This window comes from Podarcis vaucheri (genome assembly GCF_965113315.1).
Source record: "Podarcis vaucheri genome assembly, chromosome: 1".
In the NCBI taxonomy this organism is placed as follows: Eukaryota; Metazoa; Chordata; class Lepidosauria; order Squamata; family Lacertidae; genus Podarcis; species Podarcis vaucheri.
In genome coordinates this window covers 52454163-52476835 of record NC_138759.1, presented here as the reverse complement: position 1 = coordinate 52476835, position 22673 = coordinate 52454163, and the positions used below count along the sequence as shown (strand labels likewise).

The 22673-nt window shown below is 40.0% G+C and overlaps 1 protein-coding gene across 3 annotated transcripts in view; it reads right to left on the bottom strand.

The window, feature by feature from the left end:
* Window positions 1-22673, bottom strand: part of AMBRA1 (autophagy and beclin 1 regulator 1) — a 142014-nt gene that overhangs the window by 73498 nt on the left and 45843 nt on the right. For all 3 annotated transcript variants that reach the window (XM_082223802.1, XM_082223801.1, XM_082223803.1), the window contains 4 exons: window positions 17119-17205; window positions 14352-14534; window positions 4552-4632; window positions 4367-4467 (listed from right to left, as the gene is read on the bottom strand). In XM_082223802.1, coding sequence (XP_082079928.1) covers window positions 4367-4467; window positions 4552-4632; window positions 14352-14534; window positions 17119-17205 — 452 coding nt within the window. The remainder of the gene's footprint in view (window positions 1-4366; window positions 4468-4551; window positions 4633-14351; window positions 14535-17118; window positions 17206-22673) is intronic.

Here is a 22673-nt window from a genome sequence, read left to right as displayed (position 1 = left end):
TATAAACCACGGGAACTGGCAAGTTTATTATGGATTTAACTCAACACTTAAAGCTTATGCATTTACCCAATGAGTTTCAGTGCATTAATTAATATGCAGATGATTTGTCAATTCACTTTTGATATTCTGTGTGATTCTGCCCCCAGCACAGCAGATGGTTAAATTTAAGTATGCCAATTGGCCTAGCTGCGCCATGGACTACAACCACCTAATTAAAAGAAGATGTTTCAAGGATCACTAAGTGTCAGCTTGAGTTTACTGCTTAGAAGAGGTCATCTGAGAAAGCAGAAGTATTAAATATCTTACATCAATTATTTTATTTGTAGGAAACCTGTTTTACAATAGGCTTGGTAGTATTTGACTCACTTCTACACAGGTATCAACACAGAACAGGTTTAGAATTTTAAAAGTGATGGTTGGCCCTGTTTTATACACTTAGTGGCATAACGTTATGGTGAAAGTCCCAACAAGTCAAGATGACATCAGAGAAACAAAAGAGAGGAAAGGCAGGAACTTGCAATATTTGTTGAACTCAGTGCTTTATATAAACACCATCTTAGCAAAACTAGGTAAAATGCTCAACAAAATGCCACATACTGGTTTTGCTGTCCAACTAATAGTACCAGAGAAACTGGCTCTGGGTAACAGAACCTAGGAGATTATAACACAAAATCCGTCTTACCAGAGACCCTTAATTGAAGGGAGAAAATTTAGTATTAAAAGGGTTGAATGCAGAAGAAGTGTCATTCCAGAACATTGAGAAAGTCTGAGTAGCTACTTGGAATATGGTTTCCAAGGCAACTAAACCAGCTTGTTAACATGCTCACTTTCATCATTAAAGAAAAAAGTAAAAGGTAATTGGGTTAATTATTGAAGCAACAGCCAGAATATAGCCAGCATACCACCACTAATTGTCCATTTACCTAAGGCGTTCAAACAGCAGTTCAAATTCCTACTGGGGTGAAATGTATCACAATTCATTCACTTGAATGAGTAGCTTACATAAAAAGTGAGTGGATAATCAATTAAAGAGCCATGTACAGATGCAGAATTCCCTAACAGGAAATCATTTCTTACAAACCACAGTTGCTGTATTCAGATGATCTCCAAATCCTGGTTTGAATATTGCAAATGAGCCTTTTCATGAGCACAATAAATAAGAAAAATCAAAACCATTACTGAAGGGATAAACCAGTAGATAAAATAAAAAGTACACCATTGCATCAAACAAAAAAAAATGGCAGTTAAATAACCCCCAAAGCCGAAAACCAAACTATTAAGCCAAAACAAGCATAGAGATATCGTGAGAACATAACTGAATATAAATCAGCTACAAAAAGCCCAGAGCATCAGGACAAAGTTTGTCTGGCTTCCAAAGCATAACAGAGAAGGTGGAAGGCAGATGTCACCTTCCATACATGGGATACAATAAAAGAAAAGGCCCTCCTTCTGGTAGCCATCACCTAACCTAAATACCACTGGAAAGGGCACCCAGAGAAAGACCTCGAATAGCACTCTTAGTTGCCAGGCAGGCAGACACAGTGCCATTCAGGGGGGTGGGGGCCTAAGAGGGCTATTTTGCCTGCGCCAAAAAATGTAGACACATTAATTTTTTGGCATTTGGTAAGTTTCACAACTTGTTTTTCTTCATGCTGGAGCAAATTGTGACACACACTCTCCCAGTTTAGAGATGCAAACTAAAAGAAGAGGTGCAATTTGGCAAAAGACTCTTCTTGTTGCTGTTAAATGATATATATTTTGTCATATGCTTAGCATCAACTGTGGTATTACACAAAAGTTATCCTGTTCTATTCTGTGAGAAGAAGCTGTGGTTTGCAAGGAGGAACTGGTGGTGCTAATGGTTAAATGGTGTAGGATGCATCACAATTTGATTGGATAGAATATTGCCTGCATAGTCCCTGTCTCTTCCTTTTGAAGAGTGTGGTGGGTACAAGCCACATGGCAAACAACAGGCATCTCTGGTCTGGACAAATGGACACTTTTGCTAGTGGGCTGGGCCTGGGAGATTTGTTTGCACCAGCCGCTCTTGTGTCCCTGGCAACAAAGATACTGATTCAGTAGTCAGCTTACTCTCAGGTGCCTCCCCAAGAGGAGGTTCTTTACCGACAGGACTGACATGAGTGGTGGCCCTTTAGGAGGTGCCTGACAAGAGGTCTCTGATATCACAGGGGTGAGACTCCTTTCTGAAAAACTGTTTCAACCTTATTACCGTGGTACTTTGGTCTACGAACAGCCCTGTTAACGAACTGTTCAATGAACAAGTTCCGCAGAACCGGAAGCAGGTGTTCCAGTTAGCGAACTGTTCAATGAACAAGTTCCGCAGAACCGGAAGCAGGTGTTCCAGTTAGCGAACTTTGCCCCTGAAGATGAACAGAAGCCGAATGGTGGAAGGGCACTGGCGGCGGGAGGCCTCATTAGGGAAAGCGCACCTCGGTTTAAGAACGGCCCTGGTTTAAGAACAGATTTCCAGAAAGGATTAAATTCTGTATTATTTATTGAATTTATATACCGCCCTATACCTGCAGGTATAGTTCCACCCAAGAATACTTGTGCTATCTGAATTCAGCTTAAATCTATGATCCCTCAGTCATCCCGTTGCTGACTACAGGATATTAAAGTGAGCATGAACCGTGTTGCCGTAGTTGGATAATTCAAATGTGAATTTAGTTCAGTGTTAATCTCTAATGTAGTGATCACATAAGGAAACAACAATAAAGTACCTAGAAAATCAGAATGCATTTCTTTTAAGTAATGGTATTTATATGCCTAGCACTGTTGGTAGGTAAGGCAATTCAAATGTTATCTCGTTCTGATGGGGAGGTTCCCAAAATGCCTTTCTGGGGTGCCAAATATTTACTTGTATCCAATGCCTAGGTTCAAAGATATCAACAAGTATAAGCACACTCCATCAAAGGAACATGAAAGGAGACAGCTACTAGCAGCTAGAAGAATCTGCCTTTCACCCTCAAAACTAGGTAACATTTCTTGTTATCACCACAAGCAGCTGAAAGATTCTTAACAGGGAGCAGAAGCAGATGTCTCCAGCTAAGCAGAGCAGGGGGGAAATTCGGCAGCGTTGCCTGGCAGCAAATTATCATCATCTCCTGGTGAGCTATTTCCATATTCCTACGACAAAATCCCACACAGAAAACCAGAATAGGGAAAGGATGCATCACGTCGAAAAGCAACAAGCACTAGCAAAGAGGTGCTTAGCAACCTTAAAGTGTTGCAAGAAAAATGTAAGAAATGGGGATATTGTATCATACCTGGTAAAGTCTCCTTTCTACAGATGAGCAAAGTGACAAGATCACTTCCTCAGCAAAGAGGAGGGAGAAAGTTAAAAGTGCCCTTATCTGGTAGAGGGAGGCTCCTACCCTCAGTCTGGAATAGCAAAAGACTTGAAACAAAAAACTTTAATGACTAAAGAACAATGCCAGTCAAACAATGAGCCTCTCAAGAAATTTTGAACCGTATGGAATCTGAAAGGGTGGGGTGGATGGAATGGCCCTCCTCTTATTCCCAGAAGTTTAATTTACTAGATAAGACAAAGCAAACTATCCCCATATCATGTCTACTCCTATTCAATGGTTCTTATTCCCACATAAGTGAGGTTAGGAACACATTATTAGTAAGTGGACAACAGTATTATTATCATTATAAATATGTGCCCAGATTTTATTTGGCATACCTATTCACAGACATCACGCTCTTAGTTATAGTCTTCTTATACTAACAGCATACACAAAAAGTAGACCGGCTCTATACCTTTTCATCAGAATGCCACAGAATAAATAGTGGTAGACTTCCGTATGTTGTCATCACAAAAAATCTCATTTTATCTACCTTCTACCTACTCACACACAAAGTACTTTCTAGTTGGCTGTGCAATATTCGTATATATTGCCAAAGTTTTAATATGCACCTATTAGGATCCTAATTGAATCTGAACTGCTCTTGAGAAGTTTTACAGCCCAGAACATGAACAAGGCACCCTATAATTGAATTAGAGGGACCTGCAGCAAACTGATCATTAGCTTGTCAGAATGTTAATTTTTAAGAGAAAAAGAAACAGAAACACTTATGCTTTTGAAAAGAAGTTTTCAAAAATTGTTCTGCCTATCCTTGTTCTTGAATTCAATTCTAGGATTTCCCTGCCTGCAGCTTTCTTTCCAAAAGAATGTGCTATCAGTAACAACAAAAAATGTGCACAAATGGATAATACAGTCATTCTGGAGTCTATCTTTGCTTTTATAGATTATAGCCATGTCAGTTTTGATTTTCATACCCATCCTAGCTCACCTATATAAGTATCAGATTCAAAAAAAGAGGAGCAGGAGATCCTTACCTGCCAAAACCCTGTTAACAGAGGAATGAGTGGCCAAACCAGGCTGTCCCCGCTCATGGAAAATCCCAGCATAAGGCAAGTACTCTGGCAGCAAGAAACGCCTAGAAGGGGAGACAGAATCCATGAAAAATACTGCCAGACCACTGAGACCAGGGTTAATGCGATGCCACATGTGCAGGCCTTACCTGGGGACAAAGCGCCCAAGGGATGGGGCAGACATGCGGGCATTCCGAGGAGCTCGATGTCTTGATCTGTCTCCGTTGTCCCTTAAGGAGGAATAAAGAATATGTTAATTACAGATTCCATATTGTCAGGTTAAGATACGAGAACTCTTCTAAGCCAGCCACAATGAGCAATACAGAACCAATGTCAAGCAATCTGCTTACAACTTTTAAAAATCTACTCCCATTTCTACTGCACTACAGTAAAGGTCACCAATTTAATACACTGATCTCACTCATGCCTCACATGGGAGCAAGAAGTAGGACAAACTGTGGAATAATCCACTACTCCCTCCATAATAATCTGGACCAATATTCCTATTTTCGCAATTTTCCTAAATAAAATATTAAAACTGAGGAGAGACAGGAGAGACACTTGTTGAGTCTTAAGTCATTCATTCATACAAGGTTCGTATACAGGATTCAACAAGTCAGTTCTTACTTAGTGTTCATATAATACAGCAATGCTGTATCCTGAAGGATAGCTGTACATTTCTCAGCCAGCACCAGGCACAAGCTAATGGTGCCTTAGTGCACCTTCTCAAAGTGACACTCAAGTTAGCGGCTCACCACTGCCTTTCCCATAGCTCTGCAGGAGCATCTGGGTGATCACTGATGGAAGGTGGAATGCTAGTCTGATCCAGCAAAGCAGTTTCAACATCCTTATGCCTGTTTGAGTGGTTCTATGGTATGAAAACATTCAGCATTTAACAGCAACAATAAAAGGAAATGGAGAAGCTGGTGTTGCTATGTTGCCAGCTTAAGGTTAGTTCAGCCCCTTCAGAAAATAAAACTCAAGAACCCTCCAACTGCTCCAAATTGGTAGATGGCATTTATGTAGCATATCAACACTGCCAAGAGAGGGCAAGGAAAGCAGATGTTAAGATTGCAGTGCAAAGACAAAACAATGCATCTCAGGTTTTTAAAGTGCTATAGCAAATTTAATAGCTTAATTTTTACTCTGACAGAGTTCAATGGGACTGTTACCCTAAAGGCAATGTATATGGGATCGCAGCATATACAAACATTGAATAAATTATGTATGTAAGCTTGCAAAAGCAATTTAGCAGCAAAATGGCAATTAACAGGACATAGTATACTGCAATATTTTGAAGGTTTCCTCAAGAACATACCGTATTTTTCATCCTATAGGGCGCACCGGCCCATAGGACGCACCTCGTTTTTTGGGGGGAAAATGAATTTTAAAAAATTATTTCCACCCCCCCGCCCTGGCTGCTGCCCCAAGCCTTGCGCTCACCTGCCCGAAGCACGGGGCACCCTCCGGAGGGCTCCCCGTGCTTTGGGCAACAGGCTGCTGCCCCAAGCCTCACGCATCCGGCGGGACCTCCTGCCTGGCACGCAAGGCTTGCGGACACTCGTGCTTCGGGCGACAGGCTGCTGCCCCAAGCCTCGCGCGCTTGGCGGGACCTCCTGCCAGGCGCACGAGGCTTGCAGACACTCACCCAAAGCACGGGGAGCCCTCCGGAGGGCTCCCTGTGCTTCGGGCGACAGGCTGCCGCCCCAAGCCTTGCGCACCCGGCGGGACCTCCTGCCGGGCGCGCAAGGCTTGCAGACACTCACCCAAAGCACGGGGAGCCCTCCGGAGGGCTCCCTGTGCTTCGGGCGACAGGCTGCCGCCCCAAGCCTTGCGCACCCGGCGGGACCTCCTGCCGGGCGCGCAAGGCTTGCAGACACTCGCGGGGGCTGCAGGCTGCTGTCCGCAAGCCTCGTGAGCCCGCGGGAACTCCCACCGGGCTTGCAAGGCTTGCGGATAGCTTCCTGAAGCCTGGAGAGCGAGAGGGGTCGGTGCGCACCGATGCCTCTCGCTCTCCAGGCTTCAGCGAAAGCCTGCATTCGCCCCATAGGACGCACACACATTTCCCCTTCATTTTTGGAGGGGGAAAAGTGCGTCCTATGGGGCGAAAAATACAGTAAAAAGATGCTACAGGATAGGAATCTTAGGGGTTTCCTGCCCCTAAGCTGTAACCCAGGGCGTAGAAACTGAGAATCCATCTGAATCAAGTAATACCTGAGGGCAGGAATCTACTGTAAAGATAGCCATCGGGTTTCCCCAAGTAATAGGGTAAAATGCAAATCCCTGGGATAAATATCCCAAGAGACATAAAAAAACAGGAAAACCAGCAACCAACTGGCATTTTGACATCTAAGAAAAGGCCACTCGAGGTCAGGGTACCAAAAGCAGGAAAGAGAAATAAGAAGGAAAAATCAACAGTCTTGCAGAATGTAGGCAGAGAAGGACCCCTTAGACTGAGCAGAGGTTCTCAAAACTTTCTATCCCCAGGGCTCACTTGAGAACACTGAAAATTACTGATGCCCACCAGTAACAACAACATGGCTCTCCATAGAGTGAACCAATCACAAAATTATGGCTGACTGAGGTCGAACTTGCATATTTGGAAATTGCTATTTTTCTCCTCATAGGATTATCTTGTGGTAGGGACTTGTATAGTTCAGCTTTCCTTATGCTAAGTCAAAATACTGGAAGGAATTCAACATCACACTATAACAATTGTTTTGTTGTGGTAAGCATTTCAGCTTTCCAGAAAAAATGATCCTTGCTCTCCCCGGCCCTGAGGTGTTCCAGGGGTTCTTCCAACCCCATGAGAGCCAATTTCATAGGGCACAGTGGAGGAGATGGGGGAAAGCCCCATTGTGCAATCAGAAATCCTGGAGCAGGACTTTTGCTTATTGGACTCATTAGGTGAATCGTGCTCACAGGTTCTGAAGATACTGTGCCTCATTCTCTTCATCTTAGGCAGAAGTTGCTGATCCAGAAGATGATCAAAACAATGAAAGCTTTTTATTTTATATTTTCGTCCTGCTGCAACATGCCTCAAAGTATTTTTACTCCGCTCCTGCTATTTCTTCTCCACTTCCCCTTTCATACTTAATTTGTACCGCAGTCTTCCAGGAGCTTCTGAGTTTTAATCAATATTCCCCACTTTCCCTCCCTCTTCCTTCTTCTTCTCCTTCTCCTTCTTCTTCTGTTGTTATTGTTGATGTTGTTAAAACCAGTGCTCTGCAGCTCAGAAAACTGAAGCCATTCAAAAACTGCCTGCTTTTTATAGAGGGCCCTATAAATAGCTAAAAGAATGAGATATTCATGGAAGTTCTTAACCAATTTTTCCAGCAAGTTTATTTTTTAAAAAATTATGTTTTTAGAATTAAATCACACTTCCATGTTCAGCCCTTTTCAAGAAAACAGCTGGATGTGTGGCAGTTTGTTACAACGTTCTGCCCTGGGCCCAGTATTACTGTCACCAAGAGAGATACAAATAAAAGTGTTGACAAGACTCTTAAAGGTATTTAACTTTCATTAAATACCTATAAATGAACCTGTCAAGAACCACTGTTGGCAGGACTGGCAGCAACAGCAGCAGATATAGTCTATACTTATAATATTTCATTCTCTTGAGAAATGTGCATTTTTTTATTTGATTTCCTTTTGAAACGTTTAAATTAACTTTGTTGCATTAAATGTGCTTTCTGTAGTTGACCTCTGTATTGTGTCTTCTGTATACAGTGTCTTCTTAATGGACTGAACTATAAAGTTAAAAGAAGTACCACAACTTAAATATTTTAAATACCTAAGTTTTTTGAACTGACCTAACACTCTTGTCAACCCTTTTTTAATATCCCTCTTGCTGTTAGTAACTTCCCTTCATTCAAATCAAAATGGCTGAAATGTTAAGTCCACTCTAATATTCTTAGGTTATCAGGTTCCCTTCTTTAAGCAAAAGGAGGATTAATCTAAACTACTAATTTATACAACTAGCCAATTAATACAACCGCTATGCATCTAAAGCCAAATCATCAGAAAGTCCATTTAAAGGGAGAGGCATCTTAACAGATTAATCTTAAATAGATTTTCCTCCCCAAATTATCTAAAAATTGTGCTGATCAGTTAAAAGGAAATAATTAAGTTAAAAATAAACTTTTAAAACAATTGCTAAGATTTTGAAGGATTTATCACCATGGAGAGGAAAGAAGAGAGAAGTATGCTGAATAGAAGAACATTCAAATTACACTAAAGCATTTTCTGTGGAAGCAATCTCCCAAGAGATGGACTAAAAATGTAATAAAATTTAAGAGGAGGGGGAGAACACTAGAAAAATGCAAGGAACAATTTCATATTGGCTGTAAATATGCTAGTAGATTAGAGTCTCCTCTTGCCACTCGAATCTCATTTTCGTACCAAATTTAATTTATAAAGTAGCAGCCAGGTAGAACCTGATTGCCATGCTCACCAAGTTTTAGGTAGCCTTTCCCACTTGTGAAATGTCATTCCCTCCCTACCTGTGACATGGGAAACACCAAACTTGCCAATTTATCAGTTAAAGTTTTAAGCCAGCAGGGCTGCAGATAGTGGGTTATTAATGGTTCTCGCAAAGAGCTGGGGAAAAACACTAAACTACAGCCTTGATTACGTCTCACATGGCCATTTAAAGAATAAAAAGATTTCTACAACATAGAAAAGCACTTCACAAGATCAAGTACCTCTGACAAGTACCAAATACAAGAGGATTCATCACCTGGTCAAATGATATGCAGTGCAGCAGAGCCCTGCTAAATGCCGAAGATGAATTGCTATAGGAAAGCCAATTTGAAAAAATGAAGTCACAAGTCTGCGTCCTGACCCAGAAACTAAATGAGTCTCCTCTGATCCTACTTGTCTCACTGATAAATAATTAGCAAGACAACAATGAACTGTTATATTCAACTGTGGCAATGGGTCACTGGATACCATGGCAATTGGAAGTTTTCTAAAGGGAAAAGCAGAACACTTGGCAAAAACACACCCTTAAAAAGCTGAAGTGTTAATAGACACCATATGAAGGCAGCATCAGTACAGATTAAAATGGTAATAGGGATGTTCCTCTAAAGAGGGAGCTTGCAATGGTGACCAGATACTCTTCCCTTGTTTGTCTGAAATCGTCCTCTCCCCTGCCCTACCTCACAGCAAGCAGGTAGCAACTGTGGCTGGCAGGGAAAATCAGCAAATACTGGACAGCAGACTCTAGCAGAGGGCTTCAAATGGTCAAAGAGCTAGAAAGAACCATTTCTATCCCTGCAGGTCTAGTAAAAAGAATTGAGATCACTTGTTTAAGTCTCCACAAAAACCAAAGAAAGGAAGATTTAGTCCGTAGAAACAAAAGAATGTTCTTCTCAGAATTCATTAGAAGTTCTAGATTTTGGTTACTTCCACATCTACTGCTAATAGAATTCCATGGGGGGCGGGGAGCAGGCCGAACAAGTTCTGTGCAAATTAAAAAATACTAACTCGTACTATACAAAGAACATAGGAGGAAATTCAAATTCAGTGAACATCCCGCCAACACAAGCACTGCAGCTTGCCAGGTGGAACAATTCTCTGTTTTGGAAGCTCTCTTGCCCCCGCAACCCAGGGAGCACTGGGAAAGAGGAAGGGGGAGGCCACACTGTGGAAGCAGAAGCCCCAGTGCAGTAGTATACACGCCTACCTCATATTTAATGGGCTTACTCCCAGGTAAGTGGTTAAAGGACAGCAGGCTAGGCTTTGGTTTTGGGTTGGGATTGAGGAAAACAGGATTCTTGTGTCTTTAACAGCTGTATCTCCACAATCAGGACCAGCAGGATATAGCTGACTTCCTATGGTAAATATGAGGTTGCCCAGGATAGGGGAGAAGCAGCAACAACTGTATTCTCTCTAATTCTGTGTTGTGCCATTTTGTGACTGCTGCCCACTGCACACTCAAAGTTCAAAATGGTCCACTGGTCCAGAAAAGCTGGCGAGACCTGGTATACCCCACTCACAACAGAAAACCACTCAGAATGGTTAATTTGTCTCGTATATGTTAGATAAACAGGCCCACCTTGTATTCAAAAAAAGGAAAGGCACAAAATAGTTTGGCTATAAAGCATCATTTGAAGAATATGAAAGTAACTTAGATGTCATACAACCACTGATCCAACAACCAAATGAATGAGAGGGCATGAAAAGTAGAGGAGATACAATTTCCAAAAAAAATTATTCTATATGAAGTGGTTTCTATTAAGTAGCTCACTCTTGAATGCAGGAATGTTTTATGAAACAGTGATGAAAAATTTCAGAGGTTTTCAGACAGAGCAACTCATGGTCCTGAGAATCTGTATTTCAGTGTGTGTCAAAACACAATAAAATCTGCATATTTTCCCATCGCTTGCTGAAGACAGATGGCAGAATTCAGGACACTGCCATATTTATATGTGTAAATTCTCAGTCTAAGAATGTAACCTTTCTGTGCTCAAGGAAACTACTTACAGCAGGTCCAACTCCTGTGAGATACTTAGGAACAATTATGTTACTGCATAATACTTAACATACATGCAAGAAAAATTAGATTATGAGCTTCACAACTCATGCACCTAATACTAAAAATGTGCTGGAGAATTCTGGAAAATGCCATGAATGAAACTCTGAAAGCTGGTTGTGCATGACAGTGATTTCTTGGAGAAAATAATAATTTGAAGGTTATGTTGAAGAGATTTTTCCCATTCCCAAACAGATATAGATCTAGTCAGTGTTCGAAGGAGCATTTTGCGACAGCGAATTTCATTAGCATGAGCAGTTTCTGAGCTCTGGATACAGTACTGTGCCCAAGATTTCAGATTAAAACTAGAATGGAAGGAAAGGAAAACAGTTTTCTGCATCCCTACTTTCAGCTACTTTCTGAAGACTGGAGAAGAGACCCTCTTAAGAATATTAGGGGGGTGGGCAGGGGGAGGACTAGACCATGTGAAAAATGAACGTAATATTTTAGCTGCAGTTCATTCATTTTCAGCTTCGTATTCTGGTTATAAAAAAGCGCACCTAGACATTCCGTTGTTGCATCCATAACGTAGGTTTAAGGTGCCATTTACTGTAGATCCTAGCTTTCATATCTCAGTTTCTAACACTAATCTAGTCAAACTGTAGGTCTGTGTCTCTCTCTCCTTTTTAAAATCCAGCATGGTATAGGAGCTAGATAAGAGACTGGAATATGGGAGGCTTACGTTCAGGTTCTCCACTCCTCAATAAAGTGGGCTAGGTAACTTTGTGTAAAGAACTCTAAGCCTACCTCATGCAGGATACTGATTTAACAATAGACCATCTTGGGTGCTTTGGCAGAAAGGTGGTACATGTAATAAAAAATAGGTGTAAAGTAATACACAGAAGAGTGTAGCAATAAGTATTATCCTGACCAGCAATGTATGAAGTTTCAGGAATAGAAACTGTTCTCCCAAACACCAGAAGCAACACCACCTACTACCTAAAGAAGGATGTGTACAATATTGCTGCTATCACACAAGAATGATCACTTGGAAAAGATGAGAAAAGTCTGTATCATATTAGAATGTAAGAAAAACCCTGATGGATTAGACCAAAGGCTTAGTCAGTTCAGCATTTTGTTCCCACTGTGGTCAACCAGATGCCAATAGGAACCACTTTATGGCTAGTGCTCCCCAGCAACTGATACCCAGAGGCATACTGCCTCCGCTACTGGAGATGGCTATATAGCCATTATGACTAGCAGCCTTAACAGCTTTATGCTCCATGACTATCACCTTTCCACTCTATAAACAGGTTGTTTAAATAATTATCCATAATTTATATTTTATATAAATAAATGCAAAAAAGGAAAAAAGAAATTCAGAAACACAAAATCTTCAATGCGGAAAGGAAAGGTTCCACCTAAAAGGGCCCCTCTACCAGTTTCCCAATCAGCCAAGAAGGGTAACTGCATAGAAGATAATACCTCAAATGCATAGAGGAGCAGAGATAACAATGGAACATTTGTTACCAAAAAGCACAGCTAGTGCATAGGACACAAATGCACTCCCTTCCCTACTCAGCATGAAATAAAAGGCAGTTTGGGTATGGCTGACTGAATCACTTTCCTGAATGGACCCCTTCCCTGCTTGAATATTATCTGCAGGGGAACACATTTCTCCACAGGTATCTGCCTAGCCCTGTGAATGAAGAATGTACCAATTCTTTTTAGCAGTCAAGCCCCCTTCCCTAGAGGATGAATAGGAGGCAGTAATGGAAATAACTGAGGGTTGCTCTTGCTGAGCTTTCCCCATCACAATAGGCCTCAGCAGGCTGCCTCACTCCTACTCCTCCAGCCTGCAGTGCTGCTTAGGGAAAGCTATTAGGCGGCTGACGCTTCTACATATCTCCCCTCATTTACATCTTACACAAACAAAACCACAATGAAAGGGGGAAGACACACTCATTCCCCTGCGCTTCCGAGTAGTTAATTGCTAGAGCATGAAATGACAGCTCCAAAGAACAAGGGTTCTGCCTCCACCATAAATTCTCTCCCCAGAAGGTTATTTCCTGCTGCTCTAGGAGGAGCCCAGTTCAGACTACCTGGTTCAACTGGTATGAGCAGTTTAGATTATTACCTGAGCTGATGGCACTATAGAATCAACATGGATTGTGATGGAGTACTCCATCTACTCAGTCCCAGCTGGAGAGCATTTTTGAGGAGGTAAGAAATATCTATCCCAGTCAAGCAGTTTACAGGTCATATGATTGCTAAGAACCACAGAGAAGACTATTGTGGAGACACAGTGTACTGTACTTGTACTTTGAGATTAGAACTGCCACAAGAAAGATCACTTGAAATTGTCCTTATTGGCTTAGAAACTGAATAAACAGGAAGCAAAACAAAAACAACACTCATTCACTTAAAAAGCAAAGAGTCTTGTGGCACCCTAAAGACTAACATATGAAGTAGATTCTAGACGATGAATAAAATTGTTAGCTTTTAGGGCACTACAAGATGCTTTATCGTTGATGTAAATTGTTACTTATCTGTTTGTCATCAAGAAATTCAAGAAGCAAAAGTACCAACTTAAGGAGGCAGCAGGGTTGCACGTATTCATTATGAATGCCGTAACATAAGAGACTGAGCAAATCAGATAGGGATATCTAGCCAGCCTAGAATTACTGTACTCTTCAGCTCTGATTAGGGGGCTTTTTACACTGTATCAATATTCTCAGAATATATGAATCTAAAGCCCTATTTCCAAAAAGTCATTTTCTCTTCTTTCAGCCCCCTGCTCATAAACAACCACAACTATGGGTTACTGTGGCAATGAACATTACCAGTTATCAGGTGTGCTCTACACTTTTGATAATTATAAGTTCTGTAGCATATTAAAACATATGACTGCATTAATACATTCAGGGAACTGACAGAAGCTTTAGTTAAATAAGTGATTCTTAAGGAAAATATGAATAGACAACAGAACACCTAAATGACCATTCTTTTCCATTGCACCAGTACTAACCTTGGAAAGCTGAATAGGGTTCAAGTTTAGCCAGCTAATGTGTCTACTTACCCATCCAAATGCACAACAACTTGAAAAGTTGCAGCAGTTGTCTTCCATTTATTAAAAATAGACTGGTTAATGTGTTCAGTTATTGAGGAAGGATTCATCTAACAAGCTGCATCAGTGCAAGGTGAGGGATTCCACTTACTCCACAAGGCTTCTCCTCCTCTCGCCTCAAACTGGCTATAGCAGGAGGTTGGGAGAACCCCCAGAACAGCATGCAGCAGGAGGAGAGTGGGGATCATTCCATCTGGCAAGTTGCAGCACTAGTTGATTTTCACCCATGGTCTTTGAGAAGTATGAATGAAACCTACTATCTTATTAAAAAAAAACCTCAAGGTGCTTATGAACAGAAGAAGAGAGGAAAAGTCAAGCATGGTGAAATAAGAAGAATGGACACTTACTCAAAGTCTTCAAATTCCAGATCATTTCCTTCTACAGATGGACCTGTATTCTCAGAAGTGGAAGCAGAAGATGAAGATGAACGGAGCCGATTCTGCTGGTATCGCATGGAGCGCTGACGAATACTATCTCTGCGTGAAAGATACTGGATCATTCTCTGGGCATAATAAGCAGCAGGAGACAACCTGAAAATATGAGACCATTGTTAGTTTAGAAGCAAGTCTCACCAAATACAACTGAACTTGCTTTCCCATTAAATGTTTAGCATTGCAACTTTATCATCCAAATCCGTATCTGCAGTTAAAAGATTTCTCCCACTTCCTGAACTTTGCTGTATCCATAATTCATACAACCAATATCTAAGGTAGGTCAGTGTTATTACCCTTATTATTACCCTTATTACTTTTGTTGTTAAGGAGTAGAGACTGAGAAATAGTGAATTGCCATCTAAGTGAGTTCACCAACCAAGGTGACATCTACAGTTCATATTTCCAACTTTCATTCTTGGCTGCCCTGTTGACAGCCAGCTGGGACAAATAAAAAAGTGTCTCAGACCCCATAAAATTTACTTTCCGTTTCAGTCTCTCCTCACCCCACTAAAATATAAACAAAAATTCAGCCAACTACCTGGATTTCTCTCCCCGCCCTCCCCAATTTTCTGCTCTTTCTTTCCCTTCCTATTCCTCATCCCTATAAATATGTAATGCATGGAGAATGTTGATTTATCTTTTGATGTTAAAAAATGAATCTCTTAACCTGTTTTCTACAAGTTAAGGTAAGATCTATGTTTAAACAAATGATCTACCACCATCATGCCTAGTTTGGTCCTAACTCTTTGCTCAGACAGAAGAGTTCCCATCAGCTATATCCAAGGAGTCAATAACTACTGGTCACGATGATTATATCCTGCCTCTAAATATCAGTTGCTGGGGAGAGCTATTGCTCACAAGCAGAACTTCCTAAAGGCACTTGGTTGGCCTCTATGGAAAAGAGGGCTGAGGACTAGATGGACCTTTGATCTGAACTCCAGGGCAATTTTTGTGTTCTTGTGTAATAGACATTTCCTTACATTTAGAAAATATATAATTCAGATTCTTGTAACTCGAATCCATTGGTTTGAGTCAAAGAAGAATAGTCATGAACTGACCACTGAACCTACCATCCAATAACATTAGTGTATCCAAGACTGGCATATATTGGCATCTCTTAAGAAATACACTTGTATTCCAGAATTTAGCTGTCCTTTGCAAAACACATTATTTGTTTGTCTTTTTTGGTAATCATTCTTTATATATGTGCAATGACAGACCTAAAGGGCTGTCAGGATGGAGAACTCAAACAGGCCAATTATCCTGTAAGCCTTCTGTTTAATTGTAAGCAGGCAGCAGCAAATTTTAAGAATTTTTTTTGCAGGTTAGGAAGAACAGATTCTTAAGTATTTTTATTTCAAATCCCAGTGATTTGTGACATTTCAGGAATAACTGTCAGCAATTCTTTTTTGCCAATTCCTTTATCACTCTAATTATATCACCTTTCATATGGTCAATTTTTCAACACTCTCATTTGATTCCAACAATAGTTACAAAGTTCCCATTATCTCAGAAAAAGCCAACCTTGCCTTCTCCTCTTTGAACAGAGATTTAAATCAATCACTTTAGACACAATTGATTTTACCTCGGCCATATATGGATCAGCCTACTTTTTCTGTAGGATTTGCCCTGCTACCAATTCATTCACACAAAGCTTTTTTCATTACTCATGTTATATTGCGTTTTTCTTTACTTAACCATCTATCCTCCTTTCCATGTCTTACTTGTCTATGCCTAGTAAGGAGTTTTTGTGAATTTTTTTACCAGTAATATTCAGTTTTTTCAAGCTACACTGTTCACTTTATTCTTTGTAGAGCTGTGTTTTTCAAAAAGCTCTGTCATCAGTGGCACCTTAATTATAGCACCCAAAGAATTTCCTACATCAACACTTCCTCTCATTACCTTATTATTTCTTAATTTTTTCAAAAGATGCTTTCTACAAACCCCTCTTTCTGCACTCTGAATTCCCATGTCTTACTCGGATCCAAATAAGTCATCATCAACATTATTCCTTGTTACTACATCATTCATTCCCATCCTATTAATAATGCAGCATATCTAAGAAGACTTATGTGCTTCTGATCACAGAATTATCTTGCACATTATATAAGGAGTTCATATTCTCTATTTAGCTCTATAGATGCCTCTACTCTTTCACTAAGACTATTCAAAACAGGCTCTGCACAGTTCAGACCACTGCAGGAGATGGTTCCTTAAACACAAATCCCTATTGTTTTTTATAGCAACAACATAGTTGGTATGTCATCTGTAACTATGAACAAGAAGCAGCTTTAGGCCTGGAAAAGAGTATGAAACTTTTTCTTCTTCTTTTTGCAACATGGAAGTGAAAAGCAAAGAAACTGACAGGCAAGGATAACAACGAACCAATGTGAACAAATGCTAGTAGTATATATACTTAGTTTCCATTTCAGACTCATTTCAGGAAAAGGGGAAATGGCTTAAGCTAAAGGCTTTATGGAACAAGTGTGTCTTGAAGGGAGAGACAACAAACAGAGTAATTTTCCTTTGCATTCTCTTCTTCTCTCTAGGTATGTCTTTTTCTTTAAATGAGTGGTAGTGTAAAAGGAAGAGTCAGAGCCTTAATACAATGAAAAGAACATCACATACTCCTCTTATTTTGTGGTTCACAGGAGCGCACAAAGTTCAATTCTGTCCTTACCTAGCTGGATCAGGATAGATTGGATGTTCCCGAGATCCTGCCCCATCATAACGGGATAATGAAATGAGTGAAGACTCCAGTAGCCTCCTACGGAAGAAAACAAAAAGCTTTAACTGGAAAGTTGAAACTACTAGCATCCCATGTGTCCACCTTCTTGACTTCTCTCAAATTAAAATGTCAAAGTCCATATATTATTTGGTATTTTTTTACCCACCCACCACATCTTCATAGCCAATGTAACAATGGTAGAACTCAATTAATTTCATCTTCTAGTGAAGTCATGGCCCAGTTTCTTTCACTGTTCACGATATTAAGAGCCTTACAAGTAAAAAAAAGGACCTTTATGATCTAATATTCAATGAAGTACCATCCTCTATGGGTTATTTCAGCACAATGTCAACAAACACAGATTACCACACAATGCACATAGGCTGGGAGCATGGAAATAAATCAGGTTATATTCAATTTCCAGATACCACTCCCTCACAGGGCTGTTTCAGATGTTAAAGTTCCATTAAAAACATTAATGGAATACATATAGTCACACTTGCAATCTAACACTTTCTCCCCTGTGCACACACAGTTGGAATAATATTTGCCATGGTTCCTCCACTGAATACACATCTCAGGAACAGGCAGCAAAAGAAATGCACATGGAATTGTTGGGTGTACATAGTTGCTGCCACTGCCACCCCACCCAATGATTCATGTTAATTTTGTGTAAGCCACTTACATTACTTAAAACTATTTAGTATTCCACTAACAATCACAACAAAATTACTTTGTTTTTTGTCCAGCCAGCCAAAATTACCAAATACCATAATGGACATACAAACAAATTATGCAAGGCTGCTGTTAAAGGGATTGTTCTACATCAAGTAAAGTCTATGGGCTGCATCCAACATTATCTGTACATACACTAATGCAAGTGCTCTTGTGCTAGCAGACAGTTCACCTTTATTGTTGCACAACAGAGAGATCCAATACCACAGTTGTGCTTCTAGAGACTGATGGATCTATTGTGCAACCAAATTACCAGCAATCTGCTTATGCATTCTTTTGCAGAACATTATGCTGATGTAAACAATTCATCAGGAAAACAAGTATACCACTTAATGACTTTAACTTAGTGCTACATTCCTTTAGCAGGTTTGTCAGACCTGGAAAATGGTTAAATTTATTAGGTTTAAGATTAAACATTAAACATTAAACTCTTGGGCTGGGGTACTGTTTAGGGGAAGGTTGTTGCTGTTATTTATATTAATTGTTTGTATCTTTGTTTTAGATCTTATTATGATTTATGTGGAAATTGTTCGATTTCATTGTGTGTTTTTATGTTTATTGTTTATGACTACTTTTGTTATGTTTGTAATCATGTGTTTTTTCATGCTGCAAGCCGCCTTGTGCATGGTTTGAACTATGAAAAGGCAGCATACAAATAAAATGATGTATGTATGTAAACATCTCCTCCCATATGATTTTCATTGAAACTTTCTTGGGAAAGTCATCTTTAGATTTGGTTTATGGTACTTTGTTTATTATGTTTTATTTTATTATACATTCCTTGCTGTGTCCTTTGATAGAGAGCAAAGACCGCTAGATAGACAGGAAGGCAGGCAGATAAGATAGATAAGCCATTAAACATAAGGAACTCTTGATTTCATAATAACTGACCATAGTGTAGCATGGATCTGGATTAATATCATATCGCCATATTAAAAATGCAAATATTTGCATAAATGAACAAGCTCAACATAACCTAGGAGTCTCTGGAGTTTAACGATTCAGCGAAACTGGCTGTTAACAGAAAAAAGCAACCATGTTCTTTCAGAGAACAAAGCTTTCACATAGAACTACATTCTATGTACATACAATTATTTCAATTACATGTGAGTTGCACACACAGCTATCATGAATAAGGATAGATAATTTTGTATATATAATTTTTATTAATTTTTCTGTTTATCTATTTAAAATACTTATTTTACATCCTTAAGATATCACTAACTTCCCTTCTTCTCTTTCCATGGTTCATTTTACATATCATAAATCCCTGCATATTTTACAAAAACTATACCATTTAGTATTCCATTACTGTATGCATCAAAACTTATTTACACTGTTGAATTTATCTTAATGCTACCAGCGTTTTCAGCTGTACACAATTATTTCCAATATATTCAATAAACGTTTTCCAATCTTCTTCAATCTTGTTCTCTTATTCCAGGGGTCGGCAAGGTTTACTTCGCCTGGGCCAGTTCGCTCCAGCAGAGATCCCTCTGTGGGCTGGATCCCACGCCCGCGCTCGTGATTTCTGGCATCTGCGTCTGCGCAGACGCGATTTTCAGCACCGTGGAAGCGAGTCCCTGCACTGGTTTAGCGCAGCGCACGGGGACTCGCCAAGCGGGCGGCTCAGTTCGGGGGCAACTCATGGGCCAGTTAAATGACCCCCGTGGGCCACTTGTGGCCCATGGGCCTTAGGTTGCCCACCCCTTTCTTATTCTATATGATAAGTCTGCAAGTTGTGCATATTAAGGATAGGTAATTTTGGTAATTTGAAAGAGATGACCCTGGCCTCTTTCAGGCCAGGATCACACAAGGCAGTAAACCAAATTCCCTGGTCCTTTTAACTAAGAAAGGAAGTAAAGTCAATGTGTTGTCCAAACATCATCTTTTGGTTAAACTTTCTCTTCCTTAATCACAAGCCGTAGCCAAGAACAAACCTTGACTTAGTTGCCATGCTACACTAAACTAAAAAGGACCCAAGAGGAGCAAAGCAGATGCGATCTCTTCCATGGTAGTCCACATGTTCACACTAAGCCATGGTTCAGCTAGGCACTATGTGCATACACAGCCCCTGACATGGTGCATAAAGCAAAATTTGAATGCTAACTACTGCAAATATATAATTAGTCTGGAACTGTATTTCACATCTCAGTTATCCTTCTAGATAAAGGATCAGGGACCTTTGGCCCTCCATGGTTAGGGATGATAGGAGCTGCAATTCAGCAACATCTGGAGGACCAAAGCCTGTTCTGGACCATGCACCAATCCTCAAAGGCTCCTTCTTTGATAGTCTGTTTCTGTTTGAACTGTAAGAGGCTACGGTCTGTAATCTCTACCCCAAAGGATGGCCAGTCCCAATTAACATGACTTCTAACAATCAATACCACAAACAGGAAGCATTAGATGATGTCCAGGTTTCAAAGAACACGAACACCACTGTACATGTGTAAAATGTACAGAATTGGCAGGGGGAAAGGGATTTCTTGCCCAGGCAAGCAAACCGAGCTAGGCTCACAGAACAGCCCCAGCATCCAACCAGACTTTAGGTCCAAAGAGCCAAGGAGAAGGTTCACTGGATTATTTCACCAGTTCTTGAATTTACTACAAAAGCAAGAAATCTGACATCTGAAGAACCTTAGCCGTTTTAATTCCATCAATCACACTTGCAGACAATGCTTCAGGTTAAGGCTCAGACTGAGATTGGATAGGACATGAAAGAAAATAAAAAAGGGACAAACTTCACAAGGCACTGAAAGAAAAAAATATGACTCATTTACAAAAGTGCCCCAATTTTCTATTTTTGTGCCTAAAAGGTTTCAAGTAATAACGGTTTCCCTTCAGAGGCAAAGGACAAACACTCCACATTCCAGAGAAAAGAAACGACTATTACCTCTGACAAAATTATTTATACTGCAATGACGCTAGGCGCAACTGAAAATACTTCAGTATACTTCAATACCATGAGGAGGTCTTTTCTGTGAAAGTGGCAAAAAGTTTGGAATGCCATACCAAGGAGACACAATATTTTCAGTGGCATGATAAAGCCATCATTTTTACTCAGACAATTTAGATAGGATTTTAGTCTGAACTGCTTTTTCTATTCCTTAATTTTGTTTTGAACCCACTCTTTATTTTGTTTTTAAATAATGTCCACATGTGCTATATAAATGATTAACACACTTCGGTACGCTATCCTTGAATCTTCAGGTGAAGAGCTATTGAGAAATATTCTAAATAAATAAATAGCTATAGATAGGTAGTAATGATAATTTCTTTCAATTTATAACCCTATTCCATTTTTGCCAGGAAACACTAAATATTATTTTGAAAATTCAGTTCCTCTCAGGTGAATTTATACAAAATCAAACTAAATCTATTGCATAACACATACTTAAATTTCTTGTGAGCTCTGAATGTGTTTTTCCTTAGGGGGCAATATATTTATTTCTAAAGAACAACCCACATTGTCCTGTTAATTGACTGAGGAGAGATCACAAGTCAGCACCTTGCTAGAGGGAAATCACATATGCAAAAGACTGCAACATCAATAGGTTACGGGTTGATAGGAATTCTTTCAGTAGTTTGTAAAAAAGCAAATCAAGCATTTGTCAAGCTTAATTGTCAAGCTTAAAGTTAAAGACCTGTGGCATCTAATACTACTGACGGAAGCAAAAGCAGATTCCACAAACAAATCGTATGTGTTGACACTTGTTCATAGGCCATGCCACAGAATGGAATACATTAATTAGAAAGTTTCAAGAAGAGGTGTTTGCCAACTGCTGAGTTTCCCAAATTTAATGTTCAAACCCCTGTGAATTTGTCACACTGAATTCAGCAAGACCTGCTTCAACCCAAAGCATAATGTCAGTCAGTGGTCATTTAAGTACATCAGCTTTATGATATTCTATGAGCTACAAAAACCACAATGCTGAATTGAAACTTCTTTCTATGTGCTCACAAGTTTTACCCTTCCTCATTGTGTGTCTTCACTTGCAAATTAATGTGAACTAGACTCCCACATAACAGTTTTGTTTTCACACCAAAACTATAGTACTGTTCAAAAAGTTTGTATTTTATGCTTCAACTTAACAGAAATATCAAAATGTGGCTTTCTACTGCACACAAGTGCATAGTAAGGCTGGGCGATATCTGGTTTTTAATATCACAATATATCACCAGCTAAACATCACAGCACAATATACCAATATACAGTGGTACCTCTGGTTACAAACTTAATTCGTTCCAGAGGTCCGTTCTTAAGCTGAAACCGTTCTTATCCTGAGGCATGCTTTTGCTAATGGGGCCTCCTGCTGCGATTTCTGTTTGCAGCCTGGGGCAAAGTTCACAAGCAGGAGCAGCTACTTCCGGATTAGCAGAGCTCGTAACCTGAAGCGTTCATAGCCTGAAGCATTCGTAACCAGAGGTACCACTGTATCATGATCTGAAATAAAATGGAGCTTTGTAGAGGCGAACATGGTAATGTCCTAACAACGGCTACTAAGTTACGGGTCTAAATCACCACACACTGATGAAATCATCACTTCAACAGAAGGCAAGGCAAAATGCATCCAAACAGGACTTTGGTTTGGGGCTTGAATACCAAATGGTGGTATTCAGGTCCAGGACAATCCAAAATACAGTGACGAGTCATAGTGAATACAAATAACCTGGGAAATTGTTGAACAACAACAAAAAAATCTAAATTTGATGCATATAATTATATGAAAATTAACTCAATGATAGCATGCTTCAAATAAACAAAGATTTCT